Raw genomic sequence first — 23,935 nt, forward strand, 5'->3', positions numbered from 1 at the left:
CTCAGCCCAAACACACACCAAGTTGGCCCCGAAAGTGGATTTCTGCACTATCTACTCATTTTCTGTAAAACCTAGTTTACTAGTTTAGTATAAATAGCACTTTTTACTATTGTATTCATATCTTTGGACCACTTTTCAATCCTTTGATCCGGTCTTCTTCCCCTGTTTTTGAATTCTTATGCCATCTGGGAGGCTGGCCATTCGGCCATGCCTAGACCTTTTGTTCTTATGTATTTTCAACGGTGAAGTTTCTACACCTCATAGATTAAGGTGAGGAGCTCTGCTGTTCCTCATGAATTAATGCAAGTACTATTATTTTTCTTTCAATTCATGCCTACTTCTTCTCCAAGATATACTCTCGTATTTAATTCAGTTAAGTCAGACTGAAGGGGTGATCTGTGACAATCACCCCTTATCTTCAGTACTCGCTTAGCCAAGATCCACGTGCCTGACAACCACAAGCGGTATACATGATGTTCAACGTAGTCATTGGACGCCAGGTGGAGTATATTCTCTTGGGTCTCTGATCCATGTGTTTGACTAGCATCTCCTGATAATAGAGCATTCAAATCAGTGAGATTAGAACCTTCGTGGTATAGGCGAGAAATAATTGGCAGAATTCTTGAGATCCGAAAAGTCTAAACCTTGTCTGTGGTATTCTAAGTAGGATCTGGGAGGAAATGAATGTGACGAGCTTTAAACTCACGAATGTTGGACGCAGTGACAGTGCGCAAAAGGATCAATGGATCTTATTCCGACACGAGTGAGAACTGACAGATGATTAGCCCTGTGGTGAGAACCGTAGCTGGACCATTTTCACTGAGAGGACGGATGGTAGCCATTGACAATGGTGATCCACCAACTTACAGCTTGCCATGGAAGGTAGTGTGCATGATTGGATGAAGACAATAGGAAGCAGAGGTTTAGAAGCAACAAAGCATCTGCAAACGCTTATCTGAAATTCCCACCAATGAATTACATAAGTATCTCTATCTTATTTTATGTTTTATTTATCTTTTAATTATCAACACCTCATAACCATTTGAATCCGCCTGATTGAGATTTACAAGATGACCATAGCTTGCTTCAAGCCGAAAATCTCCGTGGGATCGACCCTTACTCATGTAAGGTATTACTTGGACGACCCAGTGCACTTGCTGGTTAGTTGTGCAGAGTTGTGAAAAGTATGATAACAATTTCGCATACCAGGCTCCTCTTCGATATCTACTGCATTCCCACTTGGAGCAGTTTCTTCTATGCTATCAAGTTCAATGGCCATCTTGTGTGCTTCTCCACCATAGTTACTTGCTCTCGGAGGGTTCTCTTTATAATACTCGTTGTTTTGCTCTATAATTCCCCCTCCCATAACCCTTGCTATGTGAGCATCTAAGATAGGATCATTAGTATCATAAGTCGGGATATAATATCCATCTTTGTGGCTTGAATAAACTGCTTTTGAAAGTCTGCTAAGTTGTCTCCAATATTCCTTATGCGTTTGATCATTCTCTTTGTTTTGTTTTTCTTGAGAAGGATGACTCGGTTCAGCAGTCATAATTGTCTTCTGTTTGTTCTGGGATGAGCTTGACGATTTCACCTGTTCTTCATTGATTTTTATGTTTATCTCTGAGCCTTTTTCCTTTGTGTTTTGATTAGCAAAATTTACCTTTTGGCTTGCTTTATGATTTCGATTCTATGTGACCAGCTTGTCAAATTGTTAACTTGCTTTGGCATTTACCTCGCTTTTCTACATCTGCTTGGGCTGGCTTTCCTGGTACTTTCCTTTTCTCTTATCTTCTCTTTCCTGAGCTTCTTTCTCATTCTGAAGAGCATCAAACCTATTATTAGAAATTTCTTTTTTGATATCCCCATAATTCCTCCCTAATTCTTGCCTATTTTTTTGGGGCTTTTTGACAACCATCCAGGGACTGTATAGACTTTCCTCATTTATAGCAGTTAAATCTGATTCTATCTCCCCAGATTGGTGCTTGTGACTTTCCTTAAGTGTACCAATGGCTACTTCCATTACCTCCGGATTTTCCATTGCAATAAGATCTTTCCTAAAATGATTCCTTGTATTCACCGTTGCTGGCTAGCCTTGGACCGCGGTGCCGTTTTCCCCCTTCTGGTGGTTCTGTTCATCGGTAGCTGCTTGAGATTGTGGTTTGTCCTTTGCTTCCTTTATCTTTTTCGGACATCCATCATGTTTATGTCCATATCTACCACAATTGAAACATATGAGATGAAGATCTTTATATTCTAGTCTAAAATCTTTTCCTAAGGTTGAGAAAGATGGCACCATCTTTTTCCTTAGGTCAACTTCCACGCAGATATGTGCAAATTTTTCTCTTGAGTGAATAGACGTATGTTCTTCGACTTTGAGCATGTTTCCAATAGATTTTCCAACCTTCCATAAGAAATATCTATTATACAATTTGGCTGGGAGATTGGGAATCCTGATCCAGACAGCAACCCTTTTAACCTCACTCTCTTGGGGTATGAATAAAGGCCGCCACCTTTGAACCAAGAGGTAATGATCAGCGATCATCCAGGGACCCTTAAAAAGAGCGTGTGAATAATCCTCTTGGTTAGAGAATCTCACTAGGAAGTACCCTCTGACCAGGTCCATCACATGTACTGCCTCCTTCTTTGTCCATCTCCTATTTATCCACCGTTCCATAGTCTGTAAGTTCAGATTCTTTCCTAAAGGCTTAACGATGAGTGCTTGCTTCCACGGCCTGCACCATTCATCATATTCTTCCAAAGACACCTCTATAACAGGATTTGGATTGAAAGGAGTCTGTGATTCCTCCATATGTTCCATCGAATCTTCATCAGAGATGTAGTCTTCTGTGACCATCTCGACGATTTCATATGGATTCAGCTTTCCAAGCCCGTCGTTCATCAGCCTATCCTTGTAGGACATCTTGGAACCTTCGGATGCACCATTGCCAAGGGTACCAACATTCTCTAGTGAATCTTTAGACTCTTTAACAAGCTCTGACTTTTCCCCTTCTTGTGTAATCTCCATATGTTCTTCTGCTTGATCTTCTCCATCCATCTTGACTTTTTTTGTGCTCCTCGTCACCAGATCTTCCTCTTCTGGTGATCGTTTGTCAGTTTCAACGATAGTGGTTAGAGGGTTCATTCAGAGCGGACTTCTGGCGGGACCTTCATTATGCACTATTAGCTATAAGTTTCAACCATATTTTTTTCTGTTCAATAAAATCATATATCATCATACGATTCCACAGATGTAGTATATATCATCTTATTTTTTTTCAAAATCTAATTAAATTAGCATAAAAATGTTGTTAATGGTGATGAAAAAAGTGCACTATTTGCAAAAATATGAAGAAAATTCAACAAGGCAGTCGAAAATTTCAACATTACCGGCAACTGCCATCTGATCTATTTCTTATTAATGACAACCATGTTTCAATTTCGTGCCTTCAAGTAGGTTAGGGAAAATTTCCATGGTTGAAGCATAACGGAAACTGTTGGTGAATGCACTCTTAGACCCTAAACAAATTAAACAACCTCTTAATTAAATTACAAGAAGCAGCATTTTTATTTTGCTATCCTTTTTTAATTTTGGTATCCTTCGATCCGACAGATCAAAAACTAATTCGTTGCGAATTTGAGTTTTATTTAAGGGTTTGCGGCTGGTAAATAGATTGCTATATGCACAATACGAGATTCAAACTCTTGATATTTATTTAAGCGGACGAGTAAGCTGATCATTAAGCTAATCCAAGTTAAGTTTTTATCTTGCTATCTGAGTGGTATTTTTTCAACTCGGTTCTTTATGTCGATTAGACTTGTTTGGTTTGATGGATTTAATGATATTTGGCAATTATGTCTTCATGTTTGACTTCTAATACACCTAATTCTTTTAAGACAACGGATATGAAATTTAAAGGTCATGTAGCAATATTTAATTAAATATCACTAATCTTAGATAGAAATTAAATTCTTTTTGTAGTCTTTTTTGTTGATAAGTTTTAAATCAAATGTTTTTTTCAAAAAAAATGGTAGCTAGATAAATAAATCATCATTTGTGATGTTTTACTTTAAATATTACGGCCATATAAATAATTATATCAGTTGATTAAATAAAGTTGTTGCTAATATGCACCATATCATATTAGTTGGTTTAGATAAATTATTAATCACTATATTGTTAATTATTTTATAGTTTCATTATATATTTTTTAATTTTATTAACATAAAAATATAAATATGATACAACATAATAATAATATTTTAACAATTTAAAGTTTTAAAATTTATTTAAAACCAAACCTCTTTGACACAAATGGATATAAACAAATGTTGTTGAAAGGATTTTTTTCGTTTATGAAATAAAATAATTAATTAATTCTCCAGAAAAGATTTTGCAGCTTTATTTTCAAGGATACAATTTTTTTTTTTGAAATAAGAGTAAGTTCGCCGCACCCCCGGCGAACTCTATGATGAGTTCGGAAATATAAGCAGGCCTATTGGAGAGAAAGATCAAGTAGCCACAATTTTTCTGTTTACTTTCTTTTTCACTATTAACATTGTCGCTACGATGTTAGGAAATCCATTGTTATCCATTCATTACGATAGTGAAATAGTGTATGATGAAGAAGGTTCAATTGTCTTTAGATCGGGCCAACCGATAATATATGACACCGGAAGTCAACAGTTTAACCGCTTTGAAGAATGTGATATTGAATTCTGCCGGACAGCAGGAATCCAAAAAGGTGAAAAAAAATTTACTACAGATATCCGATCGAGTTAGATGGCAATTTGTTTTATAAAAGGTATATTATAGTTATGTTGTCTTTGTCTCTGTTACTTGTATATATATCAGACCATCGTTGTGAGCGATATTTCTGTTGTTTTGAATTAGGTGCCGGTTGCGCAACGACGAAGACGTATGGCTTATAAGGTCATGGCACAATCGATGGACCAATATTCATCTGTTGGAATTATACGTGTTTCTTGTTGACTTTGGTAGCCGAGGATCATCTGCAGATACTGTCGATGATAGTCCGACGAGTGGAGTTGTTAGACGAACTATCAGAAGGACGATGGTGGATCTAAATATGCCACTCGAGGGTAGTTAGGAGGGGTCTAATGTTGAAGTTTGTAACGTTGACTTAATAGATGATGGGCTTGAAAGTCATGACGGTTCTGCTATTAGAGATCCGATGATGGAGCAATATGAAGTCAACCCCGATGATGGAGACGATGCTGAGAAAGAACCACCCGAAATCCCTGATGATGGTGAGGAGGAAGAGGAGATGAACTACTACGGTGACACACAGATTGATCTGACACGGCCTGCCATTTCTTGACCATATGACCGGCCGGATCATTTCACGAGGTTGAATCTCGATGTAATAACCTCGAACTGGTCGTTTACCCAAGGAGGTTCTGAAGAAGACCCAAGCAAGGAGTTTGAGGTTGGACAACAATTTGGGAACAAGAAAGAAGTCATGTTGGCAGTTAAGCAGTACAGCATAAGGAGGGATGTGGAGTACAAAATAGTAGAGAGTGACCATTGGAGGTATAATGCACGATGTATCCAGTTCGAACCAGGTTGTAATTGGAGCATACTCATATCATATCGCCGAAAGCAAGAAAGGTGGGAGGTTAGGAGATACACTGGTCCTCATACTTGCATGCAAAATTCGATGGGGCAAGATCATCGTAGGTTGGATTCGAAAGTGATTGCACAACACATTTTCACGATGGTCAAGGCCGATCCAACAATCAACATCAGGGTTCTACAAGGAGGTGTGGAGAATCACTTTGGTTACAAGGCGTCGTACAGAAAGGTTTGGCTTACAAAACAGAGAGCCATCACTAGAATATATGGCGATTGGGAGGAGTCATACAACTAGCTTCCTCGGTGGTTATTCGCTATGCCAGCACAGCCGAACCCCACGACAACCGGCCACACGCCTCAAGATCCTCCACTAAGGGAAGCCACCTGATATGCACCCGAGAGTCAGATGCATCTGGGAAGAGGATACCCCCTATCAATTGCATGATGTATCCTTTCGTGTACCTCATCAGGCGCTCCTCTGAGGCATCCTGCTCCAGCTCTCCACAAACCATGTTGCAGAACCAAGTGAGCTTCACAGTCCACTTCGTCTGTGACTGTCTGTTCTCTAAGATGGGAACAACACCCAGAATCTGCTCACATAACTCCTTAATGGTCCGTCCCTGATGGTGCTACTCCCACTCACCTATGCATCCACTCACAGGATCACCGTCAATCCTGAGTCCCAACTGATAGGCCACGTCCTGCAGAGTTTTAGTCATCTCCCCGAGCGATAAATGAAATATATGGGACTCAGGCCTCCACCTCTCTATCAACGCTGAGGCAAGCGACTAGTCGTGCTTAAACTCCACCATATAAGCCACGTACTCAAACCCGGCTCATCTCAGACATGGCCTAATCTGCTCTAGCGGCCGTGTCATTAGATTCCATCTGGTGCGCAAGATCCGAGGCGCCTACCAAACGGAAAAAAATAAATTAATAAAAAAAGGTACCGTGAAGAAATATAACAGCAAGTTCACTTTTTATTCAATACAGTAAAATTTAAAAAAAAATTTTAAAAAAGAAAATTTTAATTTAATTCTCATTATAAACCAGAAACTACCAAAATTTATAAAAAGAAATTATCATTTATAAATTTAGAATTAATGGATTAATAAAAATAAAGATAAATCACACAAACAAATTAAATGGGGATCAATATTACACAAATATACTAAAATGAAATGGCTTTCATGCATTTTTGATTTTATGTTTATGTAAATTGAATCACGCTTTTTCAATATAAATCAAATCAAATAGATTCGATTTACTATATATGCTATATTAATAGTAACTTGTGATTCGATTTACTACTTCTGCAACATATACATGTAAATCAAATTTAGTTGATTCAATTTAATACTGATACAGGTTATTGATATTTATTACTTTTAAGTTAATATATTAACTTTAAAACATAAATATCAATAAGAAAATATCCTCTATTTGGATTCAAATAAAATATTAAAAAATCAAAACGAATAAGAATAGAAATTCAACTTTTGTGTTTTAGTACAAATTCCAAAAAATCTACATTTTTATAAACTTATGAATGTAAAACGCAACATTAAACGATTTCTAAAAATTTATTAAGAAACATTATTTAAATCATTAGCATCTAAAAGATAATTACTGAAACTTTTGATGTTGAAAAAATTAACATAAAGTATAGCCCTCCAATGTGGTATAGGAGTTAACACTACAAGAAAAATGTTGAGTACCATCGGATTTACCATCAGATTTAGAGTCGCAAAGTAGCGGCGTCTTTACCAACAGTTTAGGCGTGAAATTCGTAGTGTCAAAATATTACCGGTGGATTCTCATTTTCGACGGTAAATTCACCAGTAATAATTTAAGAGAAAACGGGAGAGACAGGCGTGACAATTAGGGTCGTATTTACCGTCAGAAAATTTCGACGATAAACCAACTTAGTGAAACATTGGATTTTGATAACGGCAATATGTTACGGTTGGATTTATCCATTAGTAAATCCAACGGTAATTGTGTCCTAAATTCATACCACGAACCCTCTTCTCCCTCATTGAAATTCTTTCTCTCTCTTTCTAACCCTCTCGCCTCCTACTCTCTCTCTACCCCTCTCATCTCTCCGGAAGCCCCTTTCGACACCAGCAGCCTCCCTTTTGTCGACGCTGTTCGTCGGCTCTATTCGTTACCATTACTGCTGTCGACCTCTTCTTCTCGGCGCTGGTGTTCAGGCAATGCTTCTAAACTTCTCTTTCTCTAAATAGGAATAATGTTTGATTTGTTATTAAAATTTTGATTCTGATTTCTTTTGATTTGTTATTATAATTTTGTGTTCATTATTTTATTTCTAATTTGTCGTTATAATTTTGTGTTCATTATTTAATTCTGATTTATTATTATAAATTATTATAATTTTGGTTCTGATCTGTCATTATAATTTTGTATTCATTATTTTGGTTCTGATTTGTTATTATAGTTTTGTGTTCATTATTTGATTCTGATTTATTATTATAAGTTTGGTTCTGATTTGTTATTATAACTTTGTGTTCGTTATTTTCTGATTTGTTTTTATTCTAATTAAAACATATTTTGAGGTGTTGTTGATAAAGTTATTAGTTTGATTATGAACAAATTAAAATACCTAAGTAGTTAGGAACTCAACTAATTAGTTAACTGATTAAATTATTTTGGATATGTTGTGGCTGTTTGTAAGTTTTAATTCATGATTGAGGTTGGTAGGATTTGTGTGAACTGTAAAGGTGGATATATATCTAACTTTAGGGGAGGTTATGCCAAAATTTTTTCCAAAATTTAAAGTGTCTATGAATTTTATCATTGCTATTACATTGTTTTTTGAGATTAGTATTAATTGATATATATTCTCTTTGCAAACATGACAACAGGTAGAGGTGTCATGGATCGACCACGTCGTGGTGGTGGAGGGAGGGGTTCTACTGGGACCCCCAGGACTTCTCAATCGTCCTCCTCTATGCCGACTACCCCTGTGATGTCACAGGCAATGGGTGCACAGGACTAGGTGTTCATTATGGTCCCTAACCCTAAATACGTGGCTTCTACTACTTTGCTACCCTTGCAAGCAGGAAGTCGTCCATCTGTTTCATCAAATTGGACTCCCCCACCACCTCCATCCGCGCATCAGCGCACTACCTCGACGACGTCGCTCCAACGACAGACACTGTGCCGCCAGAATCTTCTCACGGATCCCAGCTAGATGTCCCTCTACCACCTCTCATCGTACGGATGACAATTTGCCCTGATGGGACTTCAGCGTGAGTATTAATTTAGTTATACTCAATTTTACTAGTTTTACTGACTTAGGTTGTTAAGATAGTTTAAGTGAATTGTTCATGGATGTAGTTTTTGTCGTATTCTAGTTATAGATGAAATTCTATCAGAATTTCTAGAAAAATTTAAATATAATTGAAGTTTATAGATTACTTTGAAGTACATTTTAGTGAACTACTAAACATAAGTTTTGTGTTGATAGATTTATGCCAAATAACAATGCATGTACACAGGAGTGTAGTAATGTCATCAAACTGATGTACAACCACCCATGACCGAGTTACAAGAAGATCCCAGCTGAGACCAGAGAGCAATGGTTTCAGAAATAGGTGGTAAGAACGCAACATATTCAAACCTATATATCTTCTATTTTTTTAATTATGCATTTAATTTCAATTAACTCGTGCTAAATGTTCTTTCTACAGGAAAAAATTATATAGAACAAGACTCATGATCTCATGATCAGGAATATCTTCGACCATCGGATGGCTAGGCACTTCAGCAGATGTTGGAGGACGTATGTAAGCACCGCGACCACCTCATCATTGGTTCTACCCGCACATTAAGAATTTATTGCACGTCCATTGGGAGACTGATGAGGGGTTCAAGCATCGCCGTCTCACCAACAAAACTAACAGGGCATCGGCCAGGTCATCAAAATATACCGGTGAGTCAACGACTTTCATGAAGACTAAGGCCAGGCTGGTAGGTAATTTGCTTCATTTTGTTATTAAGTTCATTTAGTATTAATATAATATCATTATTACTTGACTTAACATGTGGTTTCAAAATGTGTAGTCCAAGTCGTTGGATCGCAAGGCGATGATGACGGAGACCTTCAAGTATACCCGTATGTTGAAGGATAACAAGGAGAAATTTGCCGATCAGCGGGCGAGGCTTATTATGTGAGTAAACATCATATGATATACCAATTTTAAATTAACTGCCACCTTAATCATAAAATGTATTACACAGGAATTTTACATGCAGAGATTGGAGGCTGCAACCCAACAATCTCAGCGTACTGGAGACGATGGAAGCAACTCCATCGCACCAGCCGTCGATCCTGATAAGGTTTGGCACAATGCTGTATCCGAGCCGTACAATAATCGCGTGTACAAGTTCGGATTATTCTTCGCTGACAACCTTCGTACATTGATGTTGAGGCATTCATCCGCCTCTGCCACCAATCGGCCCGTCAATCCCGAGGACGGCGTCGATTTGCGGGAGCAGGTGCTGCTCCTCACCTGGAGCCTTCACCAATAAGCTCAGTAGCTATGGGAGTCTAAGAAGAGGTATCAGGTGATCCTCTCACGCATGACAGAGACAGATGACCTCAGGTTGGAGTGGAGGCGGGAGCTGGAGTGTCTTCAACGGATGGAGCGAAATATTGCATCGTACGAGGATCAGATGCGCGCTGGTGGCAGCGGTGCTGTTGGAGGGGTACAGACATCACCACCTAGGCCATCGCTTCAGCAGCAAGACCAGTGAGATGACGACGATGACGATGACTTTCAGTTACTAGGGTTTTTTATACACTGTTCGATTGTTATATTCTCTGTTATTTGACTTTTTATTTTATTCGTGCACTTGATAATTTAACATATTTGGCTTCTATTATTTAGAATCTGACTACTAACTGTTGGTGCACGAAATTGTGATCATCAACAATGGCGCCAACAACTTGGTACACACAATTATAATATCACTCTTTTTCACAACTTCGCACAACTAACCAGCAAGTGCACTGGGTCGTCCAAGTAATACCTTACGTGAGTAAGGGTCGATCCCACAGAGATTGTTGGTATGAAGCAAGCTATGGTCATCCTGTAAATCTCAGTCAGGCAGATTATAATGGTTATCATGGTTTTCGAATATAAGAATAAATAAAGCATAAAATAAAGATAGAGATACTTATGTAATTCATTGGAGGGGATTTCAGATAAGCGCATGAAGATGCTGTGTTCCTTCTGAATCTCTGCTTTTCTACTGCTTTCATCCAATCATTCTTACCCCTTTCCATGGCAAGTTGTATGTTGGGTTTCACCGTTGTCAATGGCTACCTACTGTCCTCTCAGTGAAAATGGTCCAAATGCTCTGTCACAGCACGGCTAATCATCTGTCGGTTCTCGATCATGTCGGAATAGAATCCAGTGATTCTTTTACGTCTGTCACTACGTCCAACACTCGCGAGTTTGAAGCTCGTCATAGTCATCCCATCTCAGATCCTACTCGGAATACCACAGACAAGGTTTAGACTTTCCGAATCTTAGGAATGGCCGCCAATAATTCTAGCTTATACCATGAAGACTCTGATTAAGGAATCCAAGAGATACTCATTCAATATAATATAGAATGGAGGTGGTTGTCAGGCACACGTTCATAGGTTGAGAATGGTGATGAGTGTCACGGAGCATCACATTCATCATGGTTAAGTACAAATAAATATCTTAGAATAAGAATAAGCATGAATTGAATAGAAGAACAATAGTACTTTGCATTAATACTCGAGGTACAGCAGAGCTCCATACCTTAATCTATGGTGTGTAGAAACTCCACTGTTGAAAATACATAAGTGATAATGGTGTTCATTGGCTTCAGCCCCAGAGGGGGAACCAGAATAACCAAGACGACTAATACAATGAGAAAAAGTTCTATTTATACTCAACTAGTCACTAGGGTTTACAGAAATAAGTCTAAGTGCAAAAATCCACTTTTGGGGCCCACTTTGGTGTGTGTTTGGACTGAGCTTGAGCTTTACATGTACAGAGGCTTCTCTTAGGGTTAAACGCCAAGTTGTAACGTATTTTTGGCATTTAACTCTGGTTTGTGACGTGTTTCTGGCATTTTACTCCATAGTGTAGCATGGAACTGGCGTTGAACGCCAGTTTGCGTCATCTAAACTTGAATGAAGTATGGACTATTATGTATTGCTGGAAAGACCTGAATGTCTACTTTCCAACGCAATTGAGAGCGTGCCATTTGAAGTTCTATAGCTCCAGAAAATCTATTTTGAGTGCAGGGAGGTCAAAATCCAACAGCATCAGTAGTCCTTTGGCAGCCTCCTATCAGATTTTTGCTCAGGTCCCTCAATTTTAGCCAGAAAATACCTGAAATCACAAAAAAACACACAAACTCATAGTAAAGTCCAAAAATGTGAATTTTGCATAAAAACTAATAAAAACATCCCTAAAAATAGCTAGATCCTACTAAAAACTACCTAAAAATAATGCCAAAAAGCGTATAAATTATCCGCTCATCACAACACCAAACTTAAATTGTTGCTTGTCCCCAAGCAACTGAAAATCAAATAGGATAAAAAGAAGAAAATATACTATAAATCCCAAAATATCAATGAACACAACTACTTTTATAAATCCCAAAATTTATTGATTCTCTTAGTTAAGTATGTTGATTCTTGAACACAGCTACTTTTATGAGTCTTGGCTGTGGCCCTAAACACTTTATTTTCCAATATTACCACCGGATACATAAATGCCACAGACACATGACTGGGTGAACCTTTTTAGATTATGACTCAGCTTTACTAAAGTCCTCAGTTAGAGGTGTCCAGAGCTCTTAAGCACACTCTTTTTTGCTTTGGATCACGACTTTAACCACTCAGTCTCAAGCTTTTCACTTGGACCTGCATGCCACAAGCACATGGTTAGGGACAGCTTGATTTAGCCGCTTAGGCCTGGATTTTATTTTCTTGGGCCCTCCTATCCCTTGATGCTCAAAACCTTGGATCCTTTTTACCCTTGCCTTTTGGTTTTAAGGGCTATTGGCTTTTTCTGCTTACTTTTTTTTTTCACTGCTTTTTCTTGCTTCAAGAATCAATTTCATGATTTTTCAGATTATCAATAATATTTTTCTTTTTCATCATTCTTTCAAAAGCCAACAATTTTAACATTCATAAACAACAAGATCAAAAATATGCACTGTTCAAGTATTCATTCAGAAAACAAAAAATATTGTCACCACATTAATATAATTAAACTAATTTCAAGGATGAATTCGAAACTCATGTACTTCTTGTTCTTTTGTATTAGAAACATTTTTCATTTAAGAGAGGTGAAGGATTCATGGAATTATTTATAGCCTTAAGACATAGACACTAGACACTAATGATCATGTAGTAAAGACTCAAAACTTAGACAAACATATAGCATAAAATCGAAAAATAGAGAGATAAGAACAAGGAAGTTAAGGAATGAGTCCACCTTAGTGAGGGTGGCGCCTTCCTCCTCTTGAAGAACCAATAGTGCTCTTGAGCTCCTCTATGTCTTTTCTTTGCCTTTGTTGCTTCATCCCTAGTGATTTTGGTGCTCCTATCCTTAGTTGCTCCCAATAGTTGTGTGGAGGAAAATGTATTCCCTGAGGTATCTCAGGGATTTCTTGATGATGAGCTTCCTCATGCGTCTCTTGAGATCCATGAATGGGCTCTCTTGTTTGCTCCATCCTCTTCTTAGTGATGGGCTTTTGAGATGAATCTCTCCATCTTCCATGACTCAGAGGTAGAAGCAATTGTCTTCCCTTTCCTCTTTCTTGAGGTTTCTCTGGCCTTAGGTGCCATCAATGGTTATGAAAAAAACAAAAAAGCGATGCTTTTATCACACCAAACTTAGAATGTTGCTCGCCCTCGAGCAAAAGAAGAAAGAATAGAAGAAGAAGAAGAAGAAGATATGTAGGAGAGGGAGAGATGTGTGGGTTTCGGCCAAGGGGAGAAGAGAGGGTTGTGTTATGTGAAAATGAAGAAGGATGGAGGGGTTTATATAGTGGATGGAGAGGGGATTGGTTCGGTCATTTAGGGTGGGTTTGGGTGGGAAAGAGATTTTTAATTTGAAGGTAGGTGGGGTTTTTGGAGAAGAGTGGATGGATGTGATTGGTGAAGGGGTAATGGGGAAGAGATATTGAGGTGATTGGTGAAAGGTATAGTGTTATTGGATTGTGTGAAGAAGAGAGAAATGGGGTAGGTGGGGATCCTGTGGGGTCCAGAGATCCTGAGATGATCCTGTGGGTCCACAGATCTTGAGGTGTTAAGGATTTATCATTCCTGCACCAATTAGGCGTGTACAACACCCTATGTATACAATCCTGGCGTTTAAAGCCAGACAGATGCTTATTTCTGGTGTTAAATGCCCAGATGTAGCATGTTTCTGGCATTTAACGCTAGCCTGATGCTTGTTTCTGGCGTTAAACGCCAGCTTGGTGCTTGTTTCTAGCGTTAAACGCCAGACAGATGCTTGTTTCTGGCGTTTAAACGCCAGATAGCTCTTCCTCCAGGGTGTGCTTTTTCTTCTGCTATTTTTTATTCTGTTTTTAATTTTTGCAATTATTTTGTGACTCCACATGATCATAAACCTAATAAAACATAAAAGAACACTAGAAATATAGATAAATAAAAATTGGGTTGCCTCCCAATAAGCGGTTCTTTAATGTCAATAGCTTGACAGTGAACTCTCATGGAGCTTCACAGATGTTCAGAGCATTGTTGGGACCTCCCAACACTAAACTTGGAGTTTGAATGTGGGGGTTCAACACCAAACTTTTTGGTTGTGGCCTCCCAACACCAAACTTAGAGTTTGATTGTGGGGGCTTTGTTTGACTCTGTATTGAGAGAAGCTTTTCTTGCTTCCTCTCCATGGTTGCAGAGGAAGATCCTTGAGCTTTAAACACAAGGTAGTCCCCATTCAATTGAAGGACTAGCTCTCCTATGTCAACATCAATTACAACTCCTGCTGTGGCTAGGAAGGGTCTTCCAAGGATGATGTATTCATCCTCATCCTTCTTAGTGTCTAGGATTATGAAATCAGCAGGGATGTAAAGGCCTTTAACCTTCACTAACACGTCCTCTACTAATCCATAAGCTTGTTTATTGACTTGTCTGCCATCTCTAATGAGATTCTTGCAGCTTGTACCTCAAAAATCCCCAGTTTCTCCATTACAAAGAGTGGCATAAGATTTATACCTGACCCCAAGTCACACAGAGCCTTCTCAAAGGTCATGGTGCCTATGGTACAGGGTATTAAGAATTTACCAGGATCTTGTTTCTTTTGAGGTAAAGTTTGCTGAACCCATGTATTTAGTTCACTAATGAGCAAGGGAGGTTCATCTTCCCAAGTCTCATTACTAAACAACTTGGCATTCAGCTTCATGATGGCTCCTAGATATTAAGCAACTTGCTCTTCAGTTACATCTTCATCCTCTTCAGAGGAAGAATAGCTCTCAGAGCTCATGAATGGCAGAAGGAGGTTTAATGGAATCTCTATGGTCTCTATATGAGCCTCAGATTCCTTTAGGTCCTCAATAGGGGACTCCTTTCTGCCTGGGAGATGTCCCATGAGGTCTTTCTCATTAGGATTCACATCCTTCCCTTCCTTTTTGTATTCGGTCATTTTGATTATATCAATGGCCTTGCACTCTCTTTTTGGATTCTCTTCTGTATTGCTTGGGAGAGTACTAGGAGGAGTTTCAGTGATTTTCTTACTCAGCTGACCCACTTGTGCCTCTAAATTTCTAATGGAAGACCTTGTTTCATTCATGAAACTTAGAGTGGCTTTAGATAGATCAGAGACTATGTTTGCTAAGCTAGAAGGGCTCTGCTCAGAATTCTCTGTCTGTTGCTGAGAAGATGATGGAAAAGGCTTGCTATTGCTAAACCTGTTTCTTCCACCATTATTAAAGCCTTGTTGAGGCTTCTGTTGATCCTTCCATGAGAAATTTAGATGATTTCTCCATGAGAGATTATAGGTGTTTCCATAGGCTTCACCCATGTAATTCATCTCTGCCATTGCAGGGTTCTTAGGATCATAAGCTTCTTCTTCAGAAGATGCTTCTTTAGTACTGTTGGATGCGTTTTGCAATCCATTCAGACTCTGAGAAATCATGTTGACTTACTGAGTCAACATTTTGTTCTGAGCCAATATGGCATTTAGAGCATCAATTTCAAGAACTTCCCTCTTCTGAGGTGTCCCATTACTCACAGGATTCCTCTCAGAGGTGTACATGAATTGGTTATTTGCAACCATGTCAATGAGTTCTTGAGCTTCTGCAGGCATTTTCTTTAGGTGAATGGATCCACTGTAGAATGGTCCAGTGACATCTTAGAGAACTCAGATAGACCATCATAGAATATATCCAAAATGGTCCACTCTGAAAGCATATCAGAAAGACACTTTTTGGTCAACTGCTTGTATCTTTCCCAAGCTTCATAGAGGGATTCACCATTTTTTGCTTGAAGGTCTGAACATCCACTCTAAGCTTGCTCAGCTTTTGAGGAGGAAAGAACTTGGCCAAGAAGGCCATGACCAGCTTTTTCCAAGAGTCCAAGCTATCTTTAGGTTGTGAGTCCAACCATATTCTAGCTCTGTCTCTTACAGCAAAAGGGAAAAGCATGAGCCTGTAGACTTCAGGATCTACTCCATTAGTCTTAACAGTATCACAGATCTACAAGAACTCAGTTAAAAACTGGTAGGAATCTTCTGATGGAAGTCTGTGAAACTTGCAGTTCTGTTGCATTAGAGCAACTAGTTGAGGCTTCAGCTCAAAATTGTTTGCTCCAATAGCAGGGATTGAGATGCTTCTTCCATAAAAATTGGAAGTAGGTGTAGTATAATCACCAAGAATCCTCCTTGCATTATTGTTGTTGTTATTATTTTCGGCTGCCATCTCCTCTTCTTTTTCGAGAATTTCTGTAAAGTTTTCTCTGGATTGTTGTATTTTAGCTTCTCTTAGTTTCTTCTTCAGAGTCCTTTTAGGTTTAGGATCTGCTTCAACAAGAATGTTCTTGTCCTTGCTCCTGCTCATATGAAAAAGAAAGGAACAGAAAATAATAATAGGGATCCTCTTTACCACAGTAGAAAGATTCCTTTATGTAAGTAGAAGAATAAAAGAATAGAAGAAGGAGAAGAGAAAAATTCGAACACAGAGGAGAAGAGAAGGTTCAAATTTTGAGATGAAGAGAAGTGTTAGTAGATAAATAAATAAATAGAAGGAGATGAGAGAGAGAGAGTTTTCGAAAATTGTTTTTGAAAAATGGTTAGTGATTTTCAAAAATTAAAAGAAGAAATAAAATTAAAATTAAAATTTGAAACAATTAGTTAATTAAAAGAATTTTGAAAAAGAGGAGGGTGATTTTTGAAAATTAGAGAGAGAAAAGTAGTTAGGTGGTTTTGAAAAAGATAAGAAACAGACAAAAAGTCAATTAGTTAGTTGAAAAAGATTTGAAAATCAATTTTGAAAAGATAAGAAGTTAGAAAAGATATTTTGAAATCAAATTTTTGAAAAAGATATGATTTGAAAAGATATGATTAAAAAGATTTGATTTTTTTAAAATTAAAATTGATTACTTGACTAACAAGAAATTAAAAGATATGATTCTAGAATTTAAAGATTGCACCTTTCTTAACAAGAAAGTAACAAACTTCAAATTTTTGAATCAATCACATTAATTGTTAGTAAAATTTTCGACAATTTGAAATAAAATTAAGAAAAAGATTTTGAAAATCAATTTTAAAAATTTTTGAAAATAATAAAAAATAAAAAAGATTTAATTTTTGAAAAAGATTTTGAAAAGATAATATTTTTAAAATTGAAATCTTGACTTGACTAACAAGAAACAACTTATTTTAAAAATTGTTGACTAAGTCAACCCAAAGATTTCGAATTTTTGAGAGAAATAAGGGAAAGATATTATTTTTTTTGAATATTTAATGACGAGAGAGGAAAACACAAAAATAACTCTCAACATGAAAAATTTGGATTGAAACAAATGATGCATGCAAGAACACTATGAATGTCAAGATGAACACCAAAAACACTTTGAAGATCAAGATGAACATCAAGACTTATTTTTGAAAAATTTTCAAGAAAAGAAAAACATGCAAGACACCAAACTTAGAAATTTTTCATGTTTAGGCACTCTAAATGCAAAAATGCATATGAAAAATAACAAAAGACACAAAACAAGAAAATATGAAGATCAAACAAGAAGACTTATCAAGAACAACTTGAAGATCATGAAGAACACCATGCATGAATTTTTCGAAAAAATGCATAAATTTTAAAAACATGCAATTGATACCAAACTTTAAAATTGACACTAGACTCAAACAAGAAACACAAAATATTTTTTATTTTTATGATTTTATTAATTTTTTTTGGATTTTTTCGAAAATTATTTTTAGAAAAAACGAAAAAGAGAAAAAATTTTGAAAAATTTTTGAAAACTTTTTGAAAAGAAAATTACCTAATCTGAGCAACAAGATGAACCGTCAGTTATCCAAACTCAAATAATCCCCGGCAATAGCGCCAAAAACTTGGTGCACGAAATTGTGATCATCAACAATGGTGCCAACAACTTGGTACGCACAATTGTAATATCACTCTTTTTCATAATTTCGCACAACTAACCAGCAAGTGCACTGGGTCGTTCAAGTAATTCCTTACGTGAGTAAGGGTCGATCCCACGGAGATTGTTGGTATGAAGCAAGCTATGGTCATCTTGTAAATATCAGTCAGGCAGATTATAATGGTTATAATGGTTTTCGAATATAAGAATAAATAAATCATAAAATAAAGATAGAGATGCTTATGTAATTCATTGGTGGGGATTTCAGAAAAGCGCATGAAGATGCTGTGTTCCTTCTGAATCTCTGCTTTCCAACTGCTTTCATTCAATCATTCTTACCCCTTTCCATGGCAAGCTGTATGTTGAGTTTCACCGTTGTCAATGGTTACCTCCCATCCTCTCAGTGAAAATGGTCCAAATGCTCTGTCACAGCACGGCTAATCCTCTGTCGGTTCTCGATCATGTCGGAATAGAATCTAGTGATTCTTTTGCGTCTGTCACTACGCCCAACACTCGCAAGTTTGAAGCTCATCACAGTCATCCCATCTCAGATCCTACTCAGAATACCACAGACAAGGTTTAGACTCTCCGGATCTTAGGAATGGCCGCCAATAATTCTAGCTTATACCACGAAGACTCTGATTAAAGAATCCAAGAGATACTCATTCAATCTAATGTAGAACGGAGGTGGTTGTCAGGCACACGTTCATATGTTGAGAATGGTGATGAGTGTCACGGATCATCACATTCATCATGGTTAAGTACGAATAAATATCTTAGAATAAGAATAAGCGTGAATTGAATAGAAGAACAATAGTACTTTGCATTAATACTCGAGGTACAGCAGAGCTCCACACCTTAATCTATGGTGTGTAGAAACTCCACCGTTGAAAATACATAATTGATAATGGTGTTCATTGGCTTCGGCCCCAGAGGGAGAACCAGAATAACCAAGACGACTAATACAATGAGAAAAAGTTCTATTTATACTCAACTAGTTACTAGGGTTTACAGAAATAAGTCTAAGTGCAGAAATCCACTTCCGAGGCCCACTTTGGTGTGTGCTTGGGCTGAGCTTGAGCTTTACACGTGCAGAGGCTTCTCTTGGGGTTAAACGCCAAGATGTAACGTATTTTTGGCGTTTAACTCTGGTTTGTGACGTGTTTCTGGCGTTTTACTCCATAATGCAGCATGGAACGCCAGTTTGCATCATCTAAACTTGAATGAAGTATGAACTATTATATATTGCTAGAAAGCCCTGGATGTCTACTTTCCAACGCAATTGAGAGCGCCCTATTTAGAGTTTTGTAGCTCCAGAAAATCTATTTCGAGTGCAGGGAGGTCAGAATCCAACAGCATCAGCAGTCCTTTGTCAGCCTCCTATCAGATTTTTGCTCAGGTCCCTCAATTTCAGCCAGAAAATACCTGAAATCACAAAAAAATACACAAACTCATAGTAAAGTCCAGAAATGTGAATTTTGCATAAAAACTAATAAAAACATCCCTAAAAGTAGCTAGATCCTACTAAAAACTACCTAAAAATAATGCCAAAAAGCGTATAAATTATCCGCTCTGTGCAAATAATAAAATTAAATAAAAAATTTTGAATTTTACCACTAATTTCATAAAAAAATATTAAAAAATTAAACTTACCCTCGAATTCTCCAGCGAAAATATCCAACGGTAAAAATGCGGTAACAAAACAATTTGGTGCTAAATTTACCGTAAAAAAATTCGCCAGTAAGTGACACCATATATTCATAGATTAAAAATTAAATCCGCTGGAAATTACCATCGGAGAACAAAATCTGATGATAGCTGTTTATCGGCGAGGTTTATACCGTCGGATTGGAACCAACACAAAATCTGACTGTAAATTTGTTGTTGTAGGATTATTTTTGTTATTCCAATGGTAAATCTGACAGTACTCAGCGTTTTTCTTGTAGTATAAAACTTGAATTTTTCAGAGTAAGAAGTAATAGAGTTAGATAGTTATATAATATATAGTGACTAACTATATTTATACAATATGTAATTTGAGAAATAATTAAAATACTATATCAATTAAATTATCATTTAATTAATTTGTGAAATTAAGTATAAAACTTATACTTTGATGATCTTATGCTCTAAAAAAATCTAAGTTTAAGTTAAAAATAACATTATCAAAGCAATAGATTCTATTTAGCATGTATGTGTTGCAAAAGTAGTAAAAAGTTAATTTGATTTACTAGTGATATATTATATATACTAAATTAAATCCAATTAATTCGATTTACGTTGAAAAAGTATAAATTGAATTTAGCTAATTTGATTTATATAGATTTATTTTAAGACATGTATGTAAACTAATTCACTTTAGAATATTGATGTAATTTTGATCCTCAAATGATTTAACCGTGTGAATTACCCTAAAAATAAATGATTAAAGTACCATTCAAAATAAGTTTTAAAAGGAGTTTAAAATTTTTTAATTAATAATTTAATTTTCATGTACTATTAATTTATCAGTGTGAAGGATTTATATAAATAGTGAATTGTGTATTGAGTTATTAAAATATCAGTAAAAAGTAATTAATTTTTTAACTTGTTATTTGAAAAATAATCTAAATATAAAAATTAGATTAAATGACTCTGTAAATAACAGTGACAATAAATATGATAGAATATGATCTAAACTTTATCTTAATTTTACTCGCGAGTTTAAACCCTTCAACTCAAATTCTATTGAAGTCCTATGCCCTTCAACCCAACCCGGCCCATAAAAAAAAACTTATTTTCGTTCAAATACAATATTTAACAGACAAAAAAATATTTAATCCTTTTAAATTTAATTTTATAAAATTAAATATTATGTGATTATTATTAGGAAATTGAATTACTTGTTAGTAACATTAACTCATTAAGTGCAAAAGAAAGAAATTTTGGTTTAAATTGCTGCTCATTCATTATATGTATATATTTTTATGAATATACATATTATATATTTAAAATACAAATTGAATAGGTAAATCATAGTATGTCTTTTTCCAAACAAACTCTAGTCTATTCATATTATTTGATGTTAATAGAATAATAAAAGGTTTCCTTAAAAAAGTTGCAGAGTGTCATGTTCCTGCTTCAGAGATTGCATCAATGAATTTTCTATCATCCTGCAACGGTTCAAGTGCATAGCATGCATCTTTGAAGGAGTTATAAACTACACCATCAACTATTTTTAGATCATTGAAACTCGTGCATTTCTTTTGAATGTTCAAAAGTGGCCTTAGATAGTAATCTTCTTTATTCATTGGTGGTATATGAAATATCCTTCATATGGCATACCCTTCCTTTTTATGAGTCCACATATGATGCTCTCTATTCCAAACAAACTTTGTTAGAAACTCAGAATAAGTCAGATTTCTTGCATCAATATGCTCTTCATTTGCTTTGAACCATCCAATCAATATAGATTTCTTGAAAAAAGAAATTTCAACAACTGACTGAATTTTATCAGTATCTTTATAAACAATTGGCATATTGATGAGCGGATAATTTGTACGCTTTTTGGCATTGTTTTTAGTATATTTTTAGCATATTTTAGTTAGTTTTTATTATATTTTTATTAGTTTTTAGTTAAAATTCACTTTTTTGGACTTTACTATGAGTTTGTGTATTTTTCTGTGATTTCAGGTATTTTCTGCCTGAAATTGAGGGACCTGAGCAAAGATCTGATTCAGAGGCTGAAAAGGACTGCAGATGCTGTTGGATTTTGACCTCCCTGCACTCGAAGTGAATTTTCTGGAGCTACAGAAGCTCAATTGGCGCGCTCTCAACTGCGTTGGAAAGTAGACATCCTAGGCTTTCCAGCAATGTATAATAGTCCATACTTTGCCTGAGATTTGATGGCCCAAACAGGCGTTCCAAGTCAGCTCAAGAATTCTGGCGTAAAACGCCAGAACTGGCACAAGAATGGGAGTTAAACGCCCAAACTGGCACAAAAGCTGGCGTTTAACTCCAAGAAAAGTCTCTACACGAAAATGCTTCAATGCTCAGCCCAAGCACACACCAAGTGGGCCCGGAAGTGGATTTTTATGTCATTTACTCATCTTTGTAAACCCTAAGCTACTAGTTCTCTACAAATATGACCTTTTGCTATTGTATTTTTCATCTTTTGATCACTTTAGATCTTTAGATCATCTTTGGACGTCTAGTTCTGAGATTATGGGGGCTGGCCTCTCGGCCATGCCTAGACCTTGTTCTTATGTATTTTCAACGGTGGAGTTTCTACACACCATAGATTAAGTTGTGGAGCTCTGCTGTACCTCGAGTATTAATGCAATTACTATTGTTCTTCTATTCAATTCAGCTTATTCTTGTTCTAAGATATCACTTGTTCCTCAACTTGATGAATGTGATGATCCGTGACACTCATCATCATTCTCACCTATGAACGTGTGCCTGACAACCACCTCCGTTCTACCTTAGATTGAGTGGATATCTCTTGGATTCCTTAATCAGAATCTTCGTGGTATAAGCTAGAATTGATGGCGGCATTCAAGAGAATCCGGAAGGTCTAAACCTTGTCTGTGGTATTCTGAGTAGGATTCAATGATTGAATGACTGTGACAAGCTTCAAACTTGCGATTGTGGGGCGTTAGTGACAGACGCAAAAGAATCACTGGATTCTATTCCGCCATGATCGAGAACCGACAACTGAATAGCCGTGCTGTGACAGAGCGCGTTGAACATTTTCACTGAGAGGACGGAACTGTAGCCATTGACGACGGTGATGCCCAACATACAGCTTGCCATGGAAAGGAGTAAGAAGGATTGGATGAAGACAGTAGGAAAGCAGAGAGACAGAAAGGACAAAGCATCTTCATACGCTTATCTGAAATTCTCACCAATAAATTACATAAGTATCTCTATCTCTATTTTATGCTTTATTCATAAATCATTCATAACCATTTGAATCTGCCTGACTGAGATTCACAAGATGACCATAGCTTGCTTCATACCAACAATCTCCGTGGGATCGACCCTTACTCGCGTAAGGTTTATTACTTGGACGACCCAGTGCACTTGCTGGTTAGTTGTGCGAAGTTGTGATAAAGAGTTGAGATTACAATTGTGCGTACCATGTTGATGGCGCCATTGATGATCACAATTTCGTGCACCAAGTTTTTGGCGCCGTTGCCGGGGATTGTTTGAGTTTGGACAACTGACGGTTCATCTTGTTGCTTAGATTAGGTATTTTTCAGAATTTTTAAGAATGAATTCTAGTGTTTCAAGGTGATGTTCTTATCATCACCAAAGCTGATTGATCTTCATCAATTTAGCTCTTGAATGCAATGTCCTGCTGAAGCTTGGCTAGCCATGTTTAATTCCTTTAGACTAAAGCTTTAGACTAACATTGCATGATTCTTGGAATTCTTATTAAAAATTTTGAATCTCTTTATTTTCTTTTCCACTCAATTTTTGAAAAAACCAAAAAAATTACAAAATCATAAATACCAAAAATATTCTATGTTTCTTGTTGAGTCTAGTGTCTCATTTTAAGTTTGGTGTCAATTGCATATTTCTGTTCTTCTTGCATTCATGTGTCTTCAGTGATCTTCAAGTTGTTCTTGATGATTTACTTGCTCTGATCTTGAAATTCTCTTGTTTTGTGTGCTTTGTTGTTTCTCATATGTATTCTCAATTTGTTAGTGTCAGTA

General features: G+C 36.7%; 2 protein-coding genes across 2 annotated transcripts; both read right to left on the reverse strand.

Annotated features, from left to right (window-relative positions):
- Positions 1-2,089: 2,089 nt before the first annotated feature.
- Positions 2,090-3,058, reverse strand: LOC130981296 (uncharacterized). Its single transcript, XM_057904895.1, has one exon. It carries the CDS (start codon positions 3,056-3,058, stop codon positions 2,090-2,092), a length of 969 nt encoding a protein of 322 aa, XP_057760878.1.
- A 2,852-nt stretch (positions 3,059-5,910) lies between these two features.
- LOC130981297 (protein MAIN-LIKE 2-like) lies at positions 5,911-6,315 on the reverse strand. The gene is made up of 2 exons (XM_057904896.1): positions 6,240-6,315; positions 5,911-6,161 (listed from the first exon to the last, which is right to left on the reverse strand). The coding sequence occupies exons 1-2, from the start codon at positions 6,313-6,315 to the stop codon at positions 5,911-5,913; spliced, it is 327 nt and encodes a 108-aa protein (XP_057760879.1).
- Positions 6,316-23,935: the final 17,620 nt, after the last annotated feature.

The sequence above is a fragment of the Arachis stenosperma genome, chromosome 5, assembly GCF_014773155.1.
Source record: "Arachis stenosperma cultivar V10309 chromosome 5, arast.V10309.gnm1.PFL2, whole genome shotgun sequence".
NCBI lineage: Eukaryota > Viridiplantae > Streptophyta > Magnoliopsida > Fabales > Fabaceae > Arachis > Arachis stenosperma.

Excerpts from the sequence above, each read along its gene's own strand:
- LOC130981296 (XM_057904895.1), bottom strand. The coding sequence starts at position 3,058 with ATGGATGGAGAAGATCAAGCAGAAGAACATATGGAGATTACACAAGAA.
- LOC130981297 (XM_057904896.1), bottom strand. The coding sequence starts at position 6,315 with ATGACTAAAACTCTGCAGGACGTGGCCTATCAGTTGGGACTCAGGATT. Across the intron at positions 6,162-6,239 it reads TCCTGTGAGTGGATGCATAG|AGAACAGACAGTCACAGACG; the intron begins GTGAGTGGGAGT and ends TTCCCATCTTAG.